Below are 16444 nucleotides of genomic sequence, written 5' to 3'. Positions count from 1 at the left end.
TGGCCATAGCAGTTAGCAACTAAGAGGACCTTCTTGATGGTGGCATCGCTCCCTGGTAAGGCTCACCTGGCATCTAGCCTCTTCATCTTCTCAGAACAAAGTAAATACATTTTCATTTTTCCAGGGTTTTATTTCATACCTGTAAAGCTGATGAAACTTTTGGAGCTATTTTAATTTTATCCACTATTGGGCTTTCACTATATTGCAGCTTTATGGTTTTCATCTTATATACAATTGTTCTACTTTAAGCTACTAGTTAACTTTTTATAGTAGAAATACCCCAGACAATGAATTCTAAACCAGCTTAGTTTTGGCCTGAGAATAGGCAGTGAGAGCTAAAACCCACATCTTGAAAAAATGTAAACTAGAATCCATTTTTTTAAAAAATAAGTTTTATTATAAATGGAAGAAGAACTCATTATCTTAGAGCTCCTCAGTTACACTTATGTGGGAAAGGACTTGTAGCTCTCTTATGGACTAGATGTCTCTAAGCAAAGTATACAATTAGAAGGCACCTTTGCTTGAAGAGAAATGTCAAATAGCAAATTTATCTCTTCTTCCATCCCTGCAATTGCCTAAAATCAGCAACTGCTTCCAAAAGAGGTTCTAAATGTGTAAACTTACAGCGCTTTATAAATAAAGGTTAATAATAATAATAATAGATTTACACATTTTTATACACTGAAATACAGCTATTCATTACACTACACTGGTTGTGAGATATATTCTTTCAAATGAGCATAAGTTAGAGTTACATAGACCAGCATATGGTCTGAAGATACAGTTCTTCTTTAATGTACTGTATATAACTGGCCCTCGCTCTTACAATATCCTAGAAAAGATGGCTGGATATGTAAAGATTTTTTTTAAATGAGTGTAACCAATTTTTACTAAGACAGAACAGTTTATCTAGTGGTACCTTCATACAAATATGCATCACAGATTGTAGAGAAACGTGGGAACATTGTTATACAATAGTAAAGTGTCTTAGGAATTGTTAATTGAATTCATGTTGCAATAGAAATAGTTCAAGAAATGTACACATAAGTGTTGTTTTCAAGCATTTTATTGTTATACACTGATTTTCACAAACTGCTGATTTCAAACTGTTTTCCCTCCTTTAATTTACTATAGCTTCACAGACAAAATTTTAGAAGGTCAAGTGCTTTTCAAGGGTTTAGAAGAAGCACCATCATGAATAAAATTTTGATGGAGCATAGAAAATTACTATCAAGAAAACAGCTGTAGGTCATAGAAAAATAGACAATGCATGATATAAAGTCTGGAATTAACCAATACCTATTACAGACCCACCTTATGTAGCTACTAAATTGCAATGCTTGAAATACTCATACATATCCAGAATGTTTCAAGTATATGAGTATCAGGGATGAACACTAGACTGGTGACAGTATCTCTTGGGTTTAGCAGAGATACTATGCTATAACGGGTACTTGTTAACACTAAAACATGTTTAGCAACTGTAAGATTAAGTGACAGCATATTACAGAAGGAAACAGCTAAAGGTTCACATCTTACATTATAGCATCAAAGTAGACTGATCCAATTCTAGGGAATCTTTGCCATTGCGATTTTGCTTCATGTAATCAGATTACCTTGTTTAATTTGGAGTGCATATTTACTTTACTGTAGCATAGGAATGATCACAAACAACCTTAGGATAAGCTAGCTGAAATCAAAGAGGTAAAAATAAATTGCAGCAAGGTTTAATGTGGTTTACTCTAAGGAACTTGTTAAAGCAGCTTTTTAATATCATCCTGGATCTTGATGGTTTCAAAGTGCCTGCTGTAACGTTTGAATGGTTTGCCATCACGACCAATTAGGAACTTCTCAAAATTCCATGAGATGTCATTGCGGCACACAGGTGACCAGATGATGTACTGCGGGTTTTTCATCAAAGATACAGGGTCATCATGTGGGTAAGGCAACTCTTCTTTCAGGAATTTGAAGAGAGGGTGAGCATTTTCCCCATTGACTTCACACTTCTCAAACACAGTGAAGTTGGGCTCATACCCATTGCCTGGGCGGACATGCTTTAGTGACTTCAGGATCTCCTCATTGGTGGCATTCTCCTGTCAAAGGAGAGAGAAGACATAGGTTGAACCCAGAGCATAAGCAAGTAGACTGTTTTCTATATAGTATTTTATCCTTTGCTTCCCCCACACTTTGTCACTAGCAGCTTTGCTAAAATACAGTCAAGGCTACCTTCCTCCATAAATTCTCATGGACTAATATTATGCTAGCTGCACTACTTGCTGCTGAAGTTACTTAGTTTTCAAAGAGAAAGGCATGTTGTACTGCCACTGCATAGAAAGGAAAAAGAAGAATGAAGATTCTAATAGCACCTATAAGACTTGATTTAGTTTAGCATGAGTTTCTATGGATTTCACTCAAAGTGAATGAAAATCCCCAAAATCTCAGTCTTACAAGTGCTGCTATAATCTTGTTTCCCTTGGGTCCTGTACTGGGAGAAAGGTGGGACCTACATTAAATAATAAATAAAGGTGTGGCTGGGAACTGGATTTCAAAGGAACCCATATCAATTGTGGCCAAGCAGGTTCCCACACAGGCATGAGGCAGCAATAAGGATACTCTATTCCACATAAAGTCATCATGCAGTAAAAAGTTTGACTTATGTAGTCCAACACCACCCACTGACGTTCTTTCATGATGTGAGAGTCAGTAACAGACATTTGAATATAGGCATTTTAGTTCCACGGATAGTAGAGGTGAACTAATCCCTTCTTATAAACTAGTTTCTTCAAGCCTTTTTTTTAAAAAAGGGAATCTTGCAGCATCCTGAGGACTAACAGGTGTATTTTAGCATAAAACATTCAAGGATTATATTCCACTTCTTTAGATGATTGGGATACAACATTCAAGACTGGTTGTGGGGCTGGGATTAGAATTAAATGAGATAAGAAAAAAAAAAGGTAACTGTATTGACACTGGTCCCAGATTTCCAGGTAACTAGTTAGCATAAACATCCTGGCTTCTGTAAACAAGAACACACACCTATTAGGCTGTTAATTACCTCTGACATGTTCAAACTTTCTACTGAAGGCAGTATTTTTAAAGAAGAAATTACTGGCAATAAATAGAACAAGTGTAAAAAACACAGCCCTGTTAAAATGTAGCGTGGTTAAAAAGTATTTGCCCTGCAACATGGGATATACAGTAAATGAAATAAAACATGTATGTGAATGTCAGGATGACTCAGCAGAAGCCAATTGGGAACCACACAGGTGTAAATGGTAATGCAATTAACAAGTCCTAACTGCCAAGGACAAGAAATGCAAAGTGGATAATTGGACACACCTGACAATTGTTAAGTGGTCAAGGCTGAGATGATGAAACCACTAATTGTAGGATGAACCAAAAGAACCAATGAGAATGATGTACACGCCTACTGGGTGGAAACAGACAACAGTGGGTGGTACCATGCATTGACTATAATAATGACTATGCATCCCAATGTATTTTGTGGGTTGTAGAGTGGATAGTAGTGGTGGATAGTGAGGAGTAGAGTATTGTTGTGTTGGATAGTTTTGGAGCTGTATATAGTAGAATAAAGTAGATCTTTTATATAAGACTACTGAGTTGTCTGGTGTCTTGGGTGAAGCTACAAGAACCAGCTGGATCCTGAAGAAGGGTGAAGACTTCTGTGGAAGGAAGAGTGAGAAGGCTTGGAGAGTTTGTCGGGGTCTTCAGCCTATTCTCTGTAACTCTGCTAAGCTATAACCACTGGCCAAAACTGGTCAGCGCGGTGCACAACCAGGTGGTGAGTTCGAGCCAGAGGTGAAGAGCTACAACTCCCATCATCCTTGACAGTTCATACCTTTTTTGATAAAATGGAAGCTCGACAAAATTTATTGAGTTTCAATCCACATTGTCAAATCCACATACTACAGTTATAAAAGCTGAAACTTATGTTTCAGTTCTATTTAGCTGGTTTTGGTACAACTGGTATTAAAACAGTCTGACCTGCTTTGTCCCTATGGAACTTCATGTATCCAAAACCAAGGTCAGAGTTCTATGAGCTTAGCTTAGTTTTTTAAGCTCCTCACCCATGTTAAGAGGAAGGCCATATGGTCAAGGATCCCTTCCCTATTCCCCTGTTCAGCACCACAAAATTGGAGACCTACAGAGACTTCACTATTCTAGACTCATCCAAGGTCAGCCAATGGGTTTCCATGGTCAAGCAAGGAATTTGAACCCCAATCTTCAGGGTCCTAGCCCTATGCTCTAATCTAATAAGACTTGAGCATCCACTTATTTTGCTATCTATGGGGGGAGGGAGGGAAGGAACTGGGACCTCAGCTGACGCAATACTGTATTGTCCACATTCATACATTGTATGATGCACACACAAAGCGCCCACTCTAAAAAATACAGGGTTCCTTGGCATCTCCTTCAGTCTATGTAAAAGGAATAGCTTTCCAACCCCCAACCAGGGGACTTTTCTTCTAATAATGGATGCCTGGCAACCAGGGCTGGGGAATAGTGGTAATTTTGGGGTTATTACCTGTCCTACTCCAGAATAAGGTATTTTTTTCTTAATCTTAGTCCTACTCCTGTAAAAACCTCTTACTCCTTTACTCCTTTCTCCTTCTCCCCAGCTCTGGGGGAAGTCCTGATTGCTTTGCAAGGTGTGTGTGTGTGTGCCTCCCAGTCCCTTCCCCAATGCAGTATAATAAAATTGTTTGGCATTTGCACGTACAATATAATAACAGCAACCTTATTCCTTATTCCTACTTACTCCCCAGCCCTGCTGGCAACCCCAGGAGTGCTGGAAAATGAGAGATGTACTCTGGTGTAGTTGTGCTGTTGTTAAAACGGCTTTTATTCATCTTGCTGACATGTTTTGGGAAGACCGTTTGACTTGATTCTTTTGTTTCTCTTTCTAAAGTTGGATTCAACATTATAAACTCTGGCCAGAAAAAAAGAGAAAACCGAAGAACCAACTCTTGCCAAAAGGTCTTCTCAAAACACATCAGCAAGATAAATGAAAGCCTTTTTAGGAACAGCATAACAATGTTTTGTCCCCAACAACACTTGGAGTACACTTCTCATTTTCTAGCAGGCCACAGTGGTTTCTCCTCAAGCCCCTAGGAGTGCCCGAAAGATGCTTCGTCAGAGGCATCTCTAAATCAATGCAGGCAGCTGGAGGAGTGGCTTGTTTATGCCACCACAACAGTCCAGGCGGTTGACATGCCAGATGCCAACAGGAGATTAGTTTGCCTTCATTGCAAGCAGGGCAACCTAACAACGGTGGGTCGGTTTGCAAAGGGCCTTTTGTAGCACCTTTGAGACCAACTGTGTGAAAGGCATCCTAGCACAGCTTTCCTAGGCTTCGTGTACCTCTGCACCAGTGCTTCCGAAACTTTGTTCTTGGGAACTGGGTTTTGGGCATCAACCCCAGAAGCAATGGTCAGGTTTGGCCATAATCAGGAATTCCGGGAGCTGAAGTCCATACATCTGGAGGACCAAAGTTCGGGAACCACTGCTCTACACTGCAGAAATTAATGCAGTTTGGCACCACTTTTGAGTGCTGCAGCTCCAGCCTATGGAGCCCTGGGATGTGTCAGTTTTACAAGGGCTTTAGCTTCACTGCTAAAGAGTGTGAGTGCCTCACTAAAGGTCCTGGTACATTTGACTCGTTCTTGGTAAAGGCATGGAGAAACATGAGCTCTTGTGGTTTGGAATCAAATGTTTGTATGGAGCTGGGCAAAGCACACAAGATTATTTTTCTGACCTGACATCCCCCTCCAGGACCCTTGAACTACCATTTTCTGCTTCACACCAGAGAACATCGACCTTGTCCAAATAATGCAGTTTGACACCACTTTTTTTTTCCAGTGCCAGCCTACAGAATCCTGGGATTTGTAGTTTTAGAACATCTTTGCTTTTCTTCGGAGAAGGCTGGAAATCCTGGATTCTGTAGGATGGTGCCTTGGTGGTTAAAGTGGTGTCAAACTACATTATTTCCACAGTGCAGTGCAGATGCGCCCTTGAAGCCACTGCATCTACAAAACTCGTGCTATAACTCTTCCTCAGTTAAGAATGCACGAAATAATCGAGTTTGGGACTGCTTTAATGCCATCCTGGCTCACATGCTAGGGAAGCCTGGAAATGTAGTTTTGTGAACATTCAGCTTTCCCTGGAGGAGCCCTGGTGGCCACAGTAGTTAAATGCCTGTACTGCAGTCACTCACTCACAAACCTAGGTTGCGGTTCAGTATCAACGTAGGTTCAAGCTCAACTTGGGCTTGCATCCTTCCGCGGTGGCTAAATGAGTACCCAGATTGTTGGGGACAATTAGCTTACACTTTGTAAACCGCATAGGGGAGTGGCTAAGTGTGCTGATAAGCGTTATAGAAATGTCTTGCTATTGCTATTCCTTGTCAGAGAGCTCTGGGGCCACAACAAACACATTTCCCAAGATTGCCCGGGCAGTTAAACAGTCTCAAACCGGATTTTTTTGCAGTGTGCCATTGCCTTCTCTGCCACCTGTGAAAGGACTCCTCAGTAAACCAACCAGGAGGCTTGGCGGGCTCAAGGGCAGTCGCCCTCAAGAGTTTTATTATTGGGCTTAAATACCCTAAAGGCACCCGATCCTGTCTGACCTTGAAATAAAGAGTCAGCTCTGGTTTGTACTTAGTGGGAAGCCACCAATGAATATCAGATGTTGTTAGAGATAACAACTAGTTATAGATACATCAATTTTTATGCCGGGTTCTCATGTGACCAAAATATTACTTCAAGTTTTCTCCAGGATCTCAAACCCTAAGGCATCAGATCCACTCTGATCTTGGAAGCTAAGGAGGGTCAGCCCTGGTTAGTACTGGATGGAGACTGCCAACAAATACCTGGTCCATAGGTATATTACGGAAGGAACTGGCAAAACCACGCCTGAGCATTCCTTGCCCAAGAAAACCTTATGAAATGCACGGAGGCACCATAAGCCACAGCAGGCAACTTAAGGCAGACACATGCTTTATAATGCAAGCTTTAGTGCAGTTGTCCCCAAACTTGCCTTTAAGTGATTTTGGACTTCAGCTTCAGCGTCTCAGCCATGTTGGCCAGTAGTCTGGGATTCTGGGAGCTGAGGGCCAAAATCTCCCTTAAAGAGCAGAGTTTGGGGACCATTGCTTTTAAGAAGTTTTAGACTTCAGCCCCCGAATTTTAGAATATTGGCCAATGGCTAAGGCTTCTGGGAGAAGAAGTCCAAAATTCCCTTAAAGAGCACAGTATGGGACCTTTTTCGCAGCCGGAGAGAAAAGCCAAAGTCAAAGCCCTTATATTATTATATATATATATATTACCTGGTGCCCAAACTGATTGCAAGGGAAAGCCAGGTGGTCAGCCCTGCGACCCGAAGCGTTCCTGCAACTCCGAGAACTGGGTGAAGTCCCGGGCGGTGGTGCCTCAGGCGAAGCCACATTGGCCACCAGCACCACCCGCCCAGGAAGGTGCCCAGGTCCACTGGCTCCTTGGCCCCAAACGGACGCGCAGTCATCCTGCCTCTCCCATGCGACACTCTGCCGCTGCTATCCTCACGTTCCGTCTGCATCTAAAACACCTATGCTACAATTTCCTTCGCTCAGTTAAGACTGTGCTACAAGACCCTTTGTGGACGCGCAAGGCCGCGGCTGCCTTTTAAAATCCCAACAAACCCGCCCATCCCACCAGGCCCCGCCATCCCACCAGGCCCCACCCCCTTTCCTGCACCTTCCCTGGAGCCCCAGGCACTGCTATTTTGTGACCGACATCCCACTGAGGAAATAGACCTATTGCCTGAAGAAGCTCCTCTGAACCTCTTGGGATGCAAACACATCTTTGGGGAGCCGTGTGTTGGCCATATAGCAAATCCTATAACATACCCTTATTGGGCCAAGCAAAATGCATGTGCAAGCTTTTGAAGTCCCAGGTTTTCAACAGGCAAACAGGAGAAGAAACTGAAGATGTTGTCATAGGCCTGCATTTAAAGTTTCTGGTCTTAGTTGATGGTAGGGAGGGCTGTCTGCAGGTTGGCCCTCAAGGAAATTTAATGTTTTTTAAAAATTTAATTGTTTTTGGTGTTTGCATGTACACTATAATAACAGGAATAAGGAGTAACATATATTTCCTACCAGCAGGGTCTCCATGGGTTGAGATTGACTCAAGGGCAGTTAACAACAAATTCCTACTCCTTTAAAAACCTCTACCTCCTTTACTCCTTAAGCCTACTACCCAGCCTGCTGGCAACCCCAGGAGTGCTGGAAATGTGAGATATACTCTGGTGTTGCTGGGGACGAAATGTTATTAAGCCATGCTGTTCATCAGCTCTTCACAAAAAGTCATCTCGAAACACATCAGCGGATAAATAAAAGCCTTTTTAAGAACGCAACAATGTTAACGTTTTGTCCCAACAACACTGGGTACCTCTCATTTTCTAGCAGGCCACGTGTTTTCTCCTCAAGCCCCTAGGAGTGCCCGAAAAGATGCTTCGTCAGAGGCATCTCTAAATCAATGGCAGGCAGCTGGAGGGAGTGGCTGTTTTATGCCACACCAACAAGTCCCGCGGTTGCCATGCCAGTGCCAACCGGAGATTAGTTTGCCTTCGTTGCAAGCAGGGCAACCTAACAACGGTGGGTCGGTTTGCAAAGGGGCCTTTTGTAGCACCTTTGAGACCAACTGTGTGAAAGGCATCCTAGCAACAGCTTCCTGGCTTCGTGTAACTCTGCACCAGTGCTTCTCGAAACTTTGTTTCTGGGGAACGGGTTTTGGGCATCAACACCCAGAAGCAATGGTCAGGTTTGGCCAATAATCAGGAATTCCGGGAGCTGAAGTCCAATACATCTGGAGGACCAAAGTTCGGGACCACTGCTCTACACTGCGCGAAAATTAATGCAGTTTGGCACCTTTTGAGTGCTGCAGCTCCAGCTATGGAGCCCTGGGATGTGCAGTTTACAAGGGCTTTTAGCCTTCACTGCTAAAGAGTGTGAGTGCCTCACTAAAGTCCTGGTACATTTGCCTGTTCTTGGTAAAGGCATGGAGAAACATGAGCTCTTGTGGTTTGGATCAAATGTTTGTACTTGAGCTGGCAAAGCGCACAAGATTATTTTTCTGACCTGACCTCCCCCCTCAGGACCCTTGAACTACCATTTTCTGCTTCAACCCAGCGAACATCGACATTGTCCAAATATGCAGTTTGACACCACTTCTTTTTTGCAGCACCCGCCTATGGAACCCTAATACCCCCAACTAATAACCCGGAGGACAGAATCAAAATTCAAAATCACCTGAATAGACTAGAAAGCTGGGTCAAAGCTAACAAAATGAATGCATACGGAGAATGAGTACTGCACTTAGGGAGGAAAAAATAAATGCACAGATATAGGATGGGGGCACCTGGCTGAATGAAACTACATGTGAAAGGGATTCTGGGAGTCCAAGTGACCACAAGGTGAACATTGAGTCAACAGTGCAATGCGGCGCGTAAAAAGGCCAATGCAATTTTAGGCTGCTCAATAAAAGTAAGTGTCTAGATCAAGAGAAGTAATAGTGCCACGTTTCCTATTCATTCTGCTCTGGCAGGCCCCACCTGGAATATTGTGTCCAGTTCTGGGCACCACAATTCAAAAAGGACATTGAGAAACTGGAGCGTGTCCAGAGGAGGGTGACTAAAATGGTGAAGGGTCTAGAAACCAAGTCCTATGAGGATGGAATGACTTAGGGAGCTGGGGATGTTTAGCCTGGAGAAGGGAAGGTTAAGGGGTGATATGATAGCCCTGTTTAAATACTTGAAGGGGTGTCATATTGAGGAGGGAACAAGCTTGTTTTCTGCTGCTCCAGGGCACAGGATGCAGAGCAATGGATTCAAGCTAAAGGGAAAGAGATTCCACCTCAACATTAGAAGGAACTTCCTGACAGTCAGGGCTGTTCAACAGTGGGCCACACTCCTTCCTCTGAGTGTAGTGGAGTCTCCTTCCTTGGAGGTCTTTAAGCAGAGGCTGGATGGTCATCTGTCCCAGGGGTGCTTTGATTGAGAGTTCCTGCATGGCAGAATGGGGTTGGACTGGATGACCCTTGCGGTCTCTTCCAACTCTATGATTCTATGATTTGTAATTTTATAATGTCTTTTGTCTTTTCTTCCAGAGAGCACTGGAAATCTCTATTCTGTAGGATGGAGCCTTGGTGATTAAAGCAATGTCAAACTGCATTATTTCTACAGTGCACAGATGCGCTGTTCGAGCAGACTGTGTCTACTAAAATGCACGCTACAACTTCTTTCGCTCAGTTTAAGACTGAAAAGTATTACAAGACCCTTCTGCACACCAATATTCCAGATTAACACGGCTTTGGTCCAAATCACACTGCAGAAATAATCCAGTATGGGACCACTTTAACTCCTGGCTCAATGCTAGGCAATCCTGGAAACTCTAGTTCTGTGAGATATTCAGCCTTAGATTGTGGGACAGTCTCCTGGAGAAGATTCCTCTGACTACCTCCTTGGAGACCTTTAACAGGGCAGTTAAGATGGATCTCTTCCGGTGAGCATACCCACCCGATCTTGTATAAAACACACTCCTCTTTGATCAGGATTGGAGTATCTTTATCCTACTGTCGCTTTTTGATACTTTGTTTTTAATTGTCAAGTGCTTATGTATTTTATCGTTGTGTTTTGTATCTGTATTTTTATACTAGGTTCCTGCCTCAATCCACCTGGGAGAGGCGGGAAAATATAAACAAAATTGTTATTATTTATTATTGTTCCCTGTTGGAGAGCTCTGGGGCCACAACAAACTCCAGTTCCCAAGACTGCCAGGGCAGGTAAAGCGGTCCCAAACTGGACTAGTTCTGCAGTGTGCTTTGGCCCCATCTGCCTGCTCCATCGCCTTGGTTGGCTCAAGGGCATTGGGCCCCAAACTGTGCCCTTTAAGAGATTTTGGACTTCAGCTCCCAGAAACCTCAGCCACGTGGGCCAATAGTCTGGGATTCTGGGAGCTGAAGTCCAAAGTCCCATAATGAGCAGAGTTTGGGGACCACTATCCTGGAGCATGGTCATCTCTGGGTAGAGGTGGACCCATAGACTGTGCCAGGTAGCATCCCTGGCATCTCCAGCTGGTACTGGGAACGGTTTCTTGGGGCCCTTTCTTACTGCGCAGTTTCAGTTACAGACTACATTGACCGCAATAACTTCATTTGCCCTTTGAGAGATGTTGGGCTTCATCTCCCAGAAGCCTCAGCCATGTTAGCCAATAAGTCTGGGATTCTGGGAGATGAAATCCAAAAACTCCCTGAAAGAGCACAGTTTGGAGACCATGCTTTTAAGAGTTTTTCGGACTTCAGCTCCCAGGATCCCAGGCTATAGGCCAACATGGCTGAGGCTTCTGGGAGATGAAGTTAAAAAACCCCTCCTTAAAGGGCAGTTTGGGGACCTTTTTCGCAGCCAGGAGAGAAACGCCAAATATATACATGTCTGTACCTGGTGCCCGAACTGGTTGCAAGGGAAAGCCAGGATGGTCAGCCCCGCAGACCCGAAGCGCTGCTGCAGCTCCGAGAACTGGGTGAAGTCCCGGGCGGTGGTGCCTCAGAGCGAGGCCACATTGGCCACCAGCACCACCCGCCCCAGGAAGGTGCCCAGGTCCACCGGCTCCTTGGCCCCGAGCGGCCGCGCAGTCATGCCCGCTATCCCACGCGCTGCTGCTGCTGCTGCTGCTGCTGCCGCCATCCTCGCGCTCTGCCTGCACCAGCCTCTCTGGGAAAAGCGCGCGGCGGCCGCCGCCTTTTAAAACCCCAGCAAGCCCCGCCCATCTCCCAGACTCCCCGCCCGTCTCAGACTCCGCCCACCCCCAGGCCCCGCCCACCTCCCTTCTTGGAGCCTCGGGCGCCGCCATTTTGTGGCCAACGCCCCTCTGAGGCGGATGAGACAGTAGTCTCTAAGTTATTAGCTCTCTGAGCCTCTTGGGATGTAAAGGCACACACTTCCGACTCATGGAAATGCTGCCAGTTTCTTTCAGTGACTCCCAAAAGTGCCTCAAGGCCTCTCTTGCTCCCTTGGCTGCACTGGATCCCCGCTTCAAGGGCCAAAATGCAGTGTATCTTAAGTGCTTCTTCTGGGAAGCTCTCAAAAGAAGCCCAGGAGGAGCTGATGGCGCTCAGGGGCAGCGAGTGGGCTATGCTTACTTACATCTAACCCTTTTCTCCACCTCACAGCAAAGGCAGTTGGGAGAGATGTGGGGAGCCCCACAACCAGACTGGGCTCCCATGATAGGCAGGCAAGGTGACCAGATATCATAAAGGAGGACATGGCTATTTCCATCTGAGGGTGACCCAAACCCATCCTGGGGGTTTCTTGGCAAGATTTGTTCAGAAGAGGTTTTGCCATTGCCTTCCGCTGACTGACCCAAATGAGGACATTCAGTTACTCCTTTCATTTCTCCATTGTGCTGAAATGAAGGAGGAAGCCCTTTCAATATTTGCATTGTGCTTCTTAGTCATGCTCAAAATGGAGGATACATTGGAACTCCTCCTGGACAGAAGGCTGAAAATGGAAAAGGGGGACATCTGGTTGCCCCAAGAGCAGGCCTTCCTTCTTTGAGCTGGCAGAAGCCAGAAACATTTTCAGCTGTTCCGGGTTCTTCTTTCTCTTGCTCTGTCTCTCTGGGTGGCAGAATGGGGGCCTCTGGTGCTGCCTAGAGAAGAAGGCCCCTTTTCCGCTGCGCTGTTATAGTGCTGTGGTTCCACTTTTAATTGCATAGGTCGCATCCTGTACCCTCCCTCCTAGAATTTCAGTATGAAAAGGGAGTTGCTACACCTTTGAGACTAACTGAAAAAAGTTGGCAGCATGAGCTTTCCTAGACTTGCATGCATCTGAGCAAGTAGGCTCAAGTCTAGGAAAGCTCATGCTGCCAACTGCTTTCTTTCCGTTAGTCTCAAAGGTGCTACAAGATCTCTGTGCATACTGATTTTCCAGACTAACACAGCTATGTCTTTGGATCCTGGAATTTGCAACTTAGCCAGAGAACTCAAGGAAGTAACCATGACAATTAAAAGCGGTATCATAGCATTACAACTGTGTCATGGGAGGCAGACAGAAGGAAAATCTACTCCTTTGAGATGTGGTGCTGGAGCGGAGTGCTTAGGATACCATGGACAGCCAAAAAGACTAACAGATGGGTCTGGGAACAGATAAAGCCAGAGATCTTCTTAGGAGCCAAGATGATAAAATTGAGACTGTCATACTTTGTCGATACAATGCAAAGGCATAGATCAATAGAAAAGACAAAGATGCTAGGAAAGGTAGAGGGTAGAAGGAGATGAAGACTGCATGCCAGCTAATTGGACAGGCAAGGGTTTGCAGGGTCTCAGCAGAGCACTGGGGGATAGGCAGTCTTAGAGGTGTCTCATCCACACAGTCGCCATGAGTCAAAGTCACCTCAAGGGCAGATAACAACACAGTGGGAAAGGGCCCAAAGTTCCCAAGGCACTTTCTCTGGCCATGAATGGTCAGCTGAAAAAGAAGACAGAGCTTCTGTACCTTTAACAAGGGAGCAGCAGAAGGCATTTCTACAGGTGTGCCTTTTCAGGCAAGCTGCAGATGTACTGAAATCCCCACTTTCCCACAGCTATTAAAGGTATAGGAGCCCTCTTTTGTTTTGCAGCTGGCCACCCTACTCTGCCTCCTGGCACATGCTTGCACACATGGATACACACTGGCCAATAGAAAATCAAGGGTTTGTCATGGAATGAGTAACCACTGTAATGTCTGCTGTTAGAATCCAATCTTATAAAAATCCACACAGAGTCCAGTCTTCAAGTAAGAGCAGTAAGTTTGTTCATCCATGAGCTACTGAGCACAGCCAGTCCCAGGAGAGTGAGATGAAGAAGAGAGAACAATCAACCCCTCTCCAACCCTCTTAATAGTATATATAGACTGCAGCTGATATCACTAAGGGCTGTGTCTTAAAGCTACCTTACATCATAACCACCGCATCTTCTCCCTTTAACAAGAAGCCCAGTCTCTCCCAGCATGGCCACTCAGTTAGAGATAGAAAATAACTGAGGAGCAACAATGTGCTGCTTCTGAACGGTGGCCAGAAGGTTCAAACTCTGTGGTGCAGTGAATCTGCTCGGAGTTTTACTCCAGAGTTTAAAGGTGTTAGTCAAGGTGTTTAACGTATTTGGAGGATGGTATTCAGGTAATTCCTTTATGCCTGGGGAGCAGACAGCTTTGGGCACTTAATCCACTGAACTCTGACTAGCTATATGCATATGACTCAGAATTGAAATACTGTTGAGTCAGAAAGGAAGGTTTAGAGGAAATGGAGCTCAATTTATAATAAAGCCAAAGCATTATGACTTCAAACAAATTCATATACAGAATTAGGTAATTACAAATTTCAGCATTACATCACTTATTATACCGGATTATAGTGTGTACAGATTCTTTCCAGATAATTCCTTTAATGTCTGGATCTACCATACCAACAGACATGGGACCCATTAGTTGCTAGTGCTTGGGGGACCAGTCTTCCTTGTTGAACCCCTGCCTCTGATCTCCTTCTCTCCACCCAAAAGGGAGACACACTGCAGGAACTGGAGGCTTCCTGGATGGGAGTTCCCTGACTGCCAATATCTGCCAATGTGCGGAGGAAGGAAGAACCAAATTGTATTTCCTAAGAGAAAAATGCTAAACTCCATCTTGACACCACCATATCTTGAATTAGGCCACCTTGAAAATCCTGAAACACTGTGCATGCTAAGTGCCCTGATAGGCTAGATATAGATTTAGGCATTTGTCTTTAGGACAAGGTATCATGTACCTTCACATTTTAAAAAATGCTACCTACTTCCTACAGTCCCACTCCTACCTCTTCATATTGTTCTTGCGTGCTGTATTTTTAAACAAAGTCCATTCAGTTAGAGATAGAATGCTGTGAAAACACGATGGTTACAGAATTGACATACAATGGACCCTTGTTATACCCTGGGGTTCGGTTCCAAGATGGATAACAAATCCATGTATGCTCAAGTCCCATTAAATATAATGACATAGCAAAATGGTGTCCCTTATAAAAAATGGAAAATCAAGGTTTGATATTTGAAATTTATACTTTTTTTGAACATTTTCAAACTCTGGATGCTTGAATCGGTGTATAAAAAATCCATGTATAAGAAGGGCCAACTGTACAACCATTTTTGCTCTTTTTCTCTCCTTTCTTAATACCAGAATCTGTGGTTTCTGTTTCATAGTATAAGTTGGGCCGTTTAGTACCAGATTAACTTGAAAAAAGGAAGTGGAAAACATTGCTCCATGTGTTAGTAATCATACTAGGTGTAAGATAATATCAATTATTGTGATCCAGCATTTTTGAAAGAGTGTATAGTATGTAAAATTAATTTTGTCAAAGTCTTTTTTTCTGCATCAAGAGATAGCACTATCATTCTGAAGCAGCAAGGCTCTCCTTAGGTTCATATGACTACAAATCTAGGTGTCTGTGCAATAACTTCCTCATTTTGATCTGCTTTTAAAGGAACCCACATCTTTGCAGATGCGGTGAGCAAACACTTGTTGCAAGTCTTGGATCAGATGTTTGCATCACATTTTGCTAGTGAAATAGTCAGATGGGTAGCTGGATGGTTCTAGAAAAAAGCATCCTTGCCTTAAAAGGGAGCAAATGTTTACTGTGTCCACTGAAGGGAAACCCACTTCCTTTGACAAGCTGTGGGAGTTGCATATTCTTAGCTTCAGCCCATGGGCCAAGGCTTTGTTCTTTGATAGTGAAAGAGACTGCTTTTCAAGAGGCAGGCAAGCTTTAAAGGCCTCAATGCCAAGAGGCTGTGAGGAAGGAATAGTTGGGAATGCTTTTACTTTGAGGTCAAAAGCAATGGAAATAGCAAGGACCTACATGACCTCTTCTTAGGATGATAGCAAGCAGGGGACAACTGGTCAGTTAGATGTTTATGCTTTCTGAAACATTTGTACACTATTGAACTGTGTTTCAGTAAGCTGTAATAAATAATTGTTGAGTATCTGGAGCCCTTTCATACCTTATAATTATAGCACTATGACGCCACTTTTAACTGCCATGGTTGCATCCTATGGAATCCTGAGGGTTGTAGTTTGGTGAAGCACTAGAGCTCTCTGACTGAGAACTTTAAATGCCTCTCCTTAAAATGCAGATCTCAGGATTTCATAAGATGGAACCATGGCAGTTAAAGTGAAATCATAGTGCTCTAATTATATAGTGTGAAGGGGTGTGTACTGTGGTTTCCCATCTTCAAAATCCTTCTCAAGTGATTCACAGTTAATACAGGGTGCCCAGATAGATAGAGCTCCTGTACCTAAAGTAAGACATTTCAGCAACAGCTTGCCATGCAAATGCTCTATTGAAAATTCCCTTTTCAATGCAGCTCTTAAAAAATGCAGGTGCATT

General features: G+C 43.9%; 1 protein-coding gene across 1 annotated transcript; it reads right to left on the bottom strand.

Moving 5' to 3' along the window:
- Positions 1-1050: 1050 nt before the first annotated feature.
- On the bottom strand, positions 1051-11758 carry GPX1 (glutathione peroxidase 1). Its single transcript, XM_042449676.1, has 2 exons — positions 11491-11758; positions 1051-2093 (listed from the first exon to the last, which is right to left on the bottom strand). Exons 1-2 carry the CDS (start codon positions 11734-11736, stop codon positions 1755-1757), a joined length of 585 nt encoding a protein of 194 aa, XP_042305610.1. The 5' UTR covers positions 11737-11758; the 3' UTR covers positions 1051-1754.
- Between the last annotated feature and the right edge of the window lie 4686 nt (positions 11759-16444).

This window comes from Sceloporus undulatus, chromosome 2 (genome assembly GCF_019175285.1).
Source record: "Sceloporus undulatus isolate JIND9_A2432 ecotype Alabama chromosome 2, SceUnd_v1.1, whole genome shotgun sequence".
Lineage (NCBI taxonomy): Eukaryota > Metazoa > Chordata > Lepidosauria > Squamata > Phrynosomatidae > Sceloporus > Sceloporus undulatus.
This window is presented reverse-complemented; position numbering and strand designations above follow the sequence as displayed.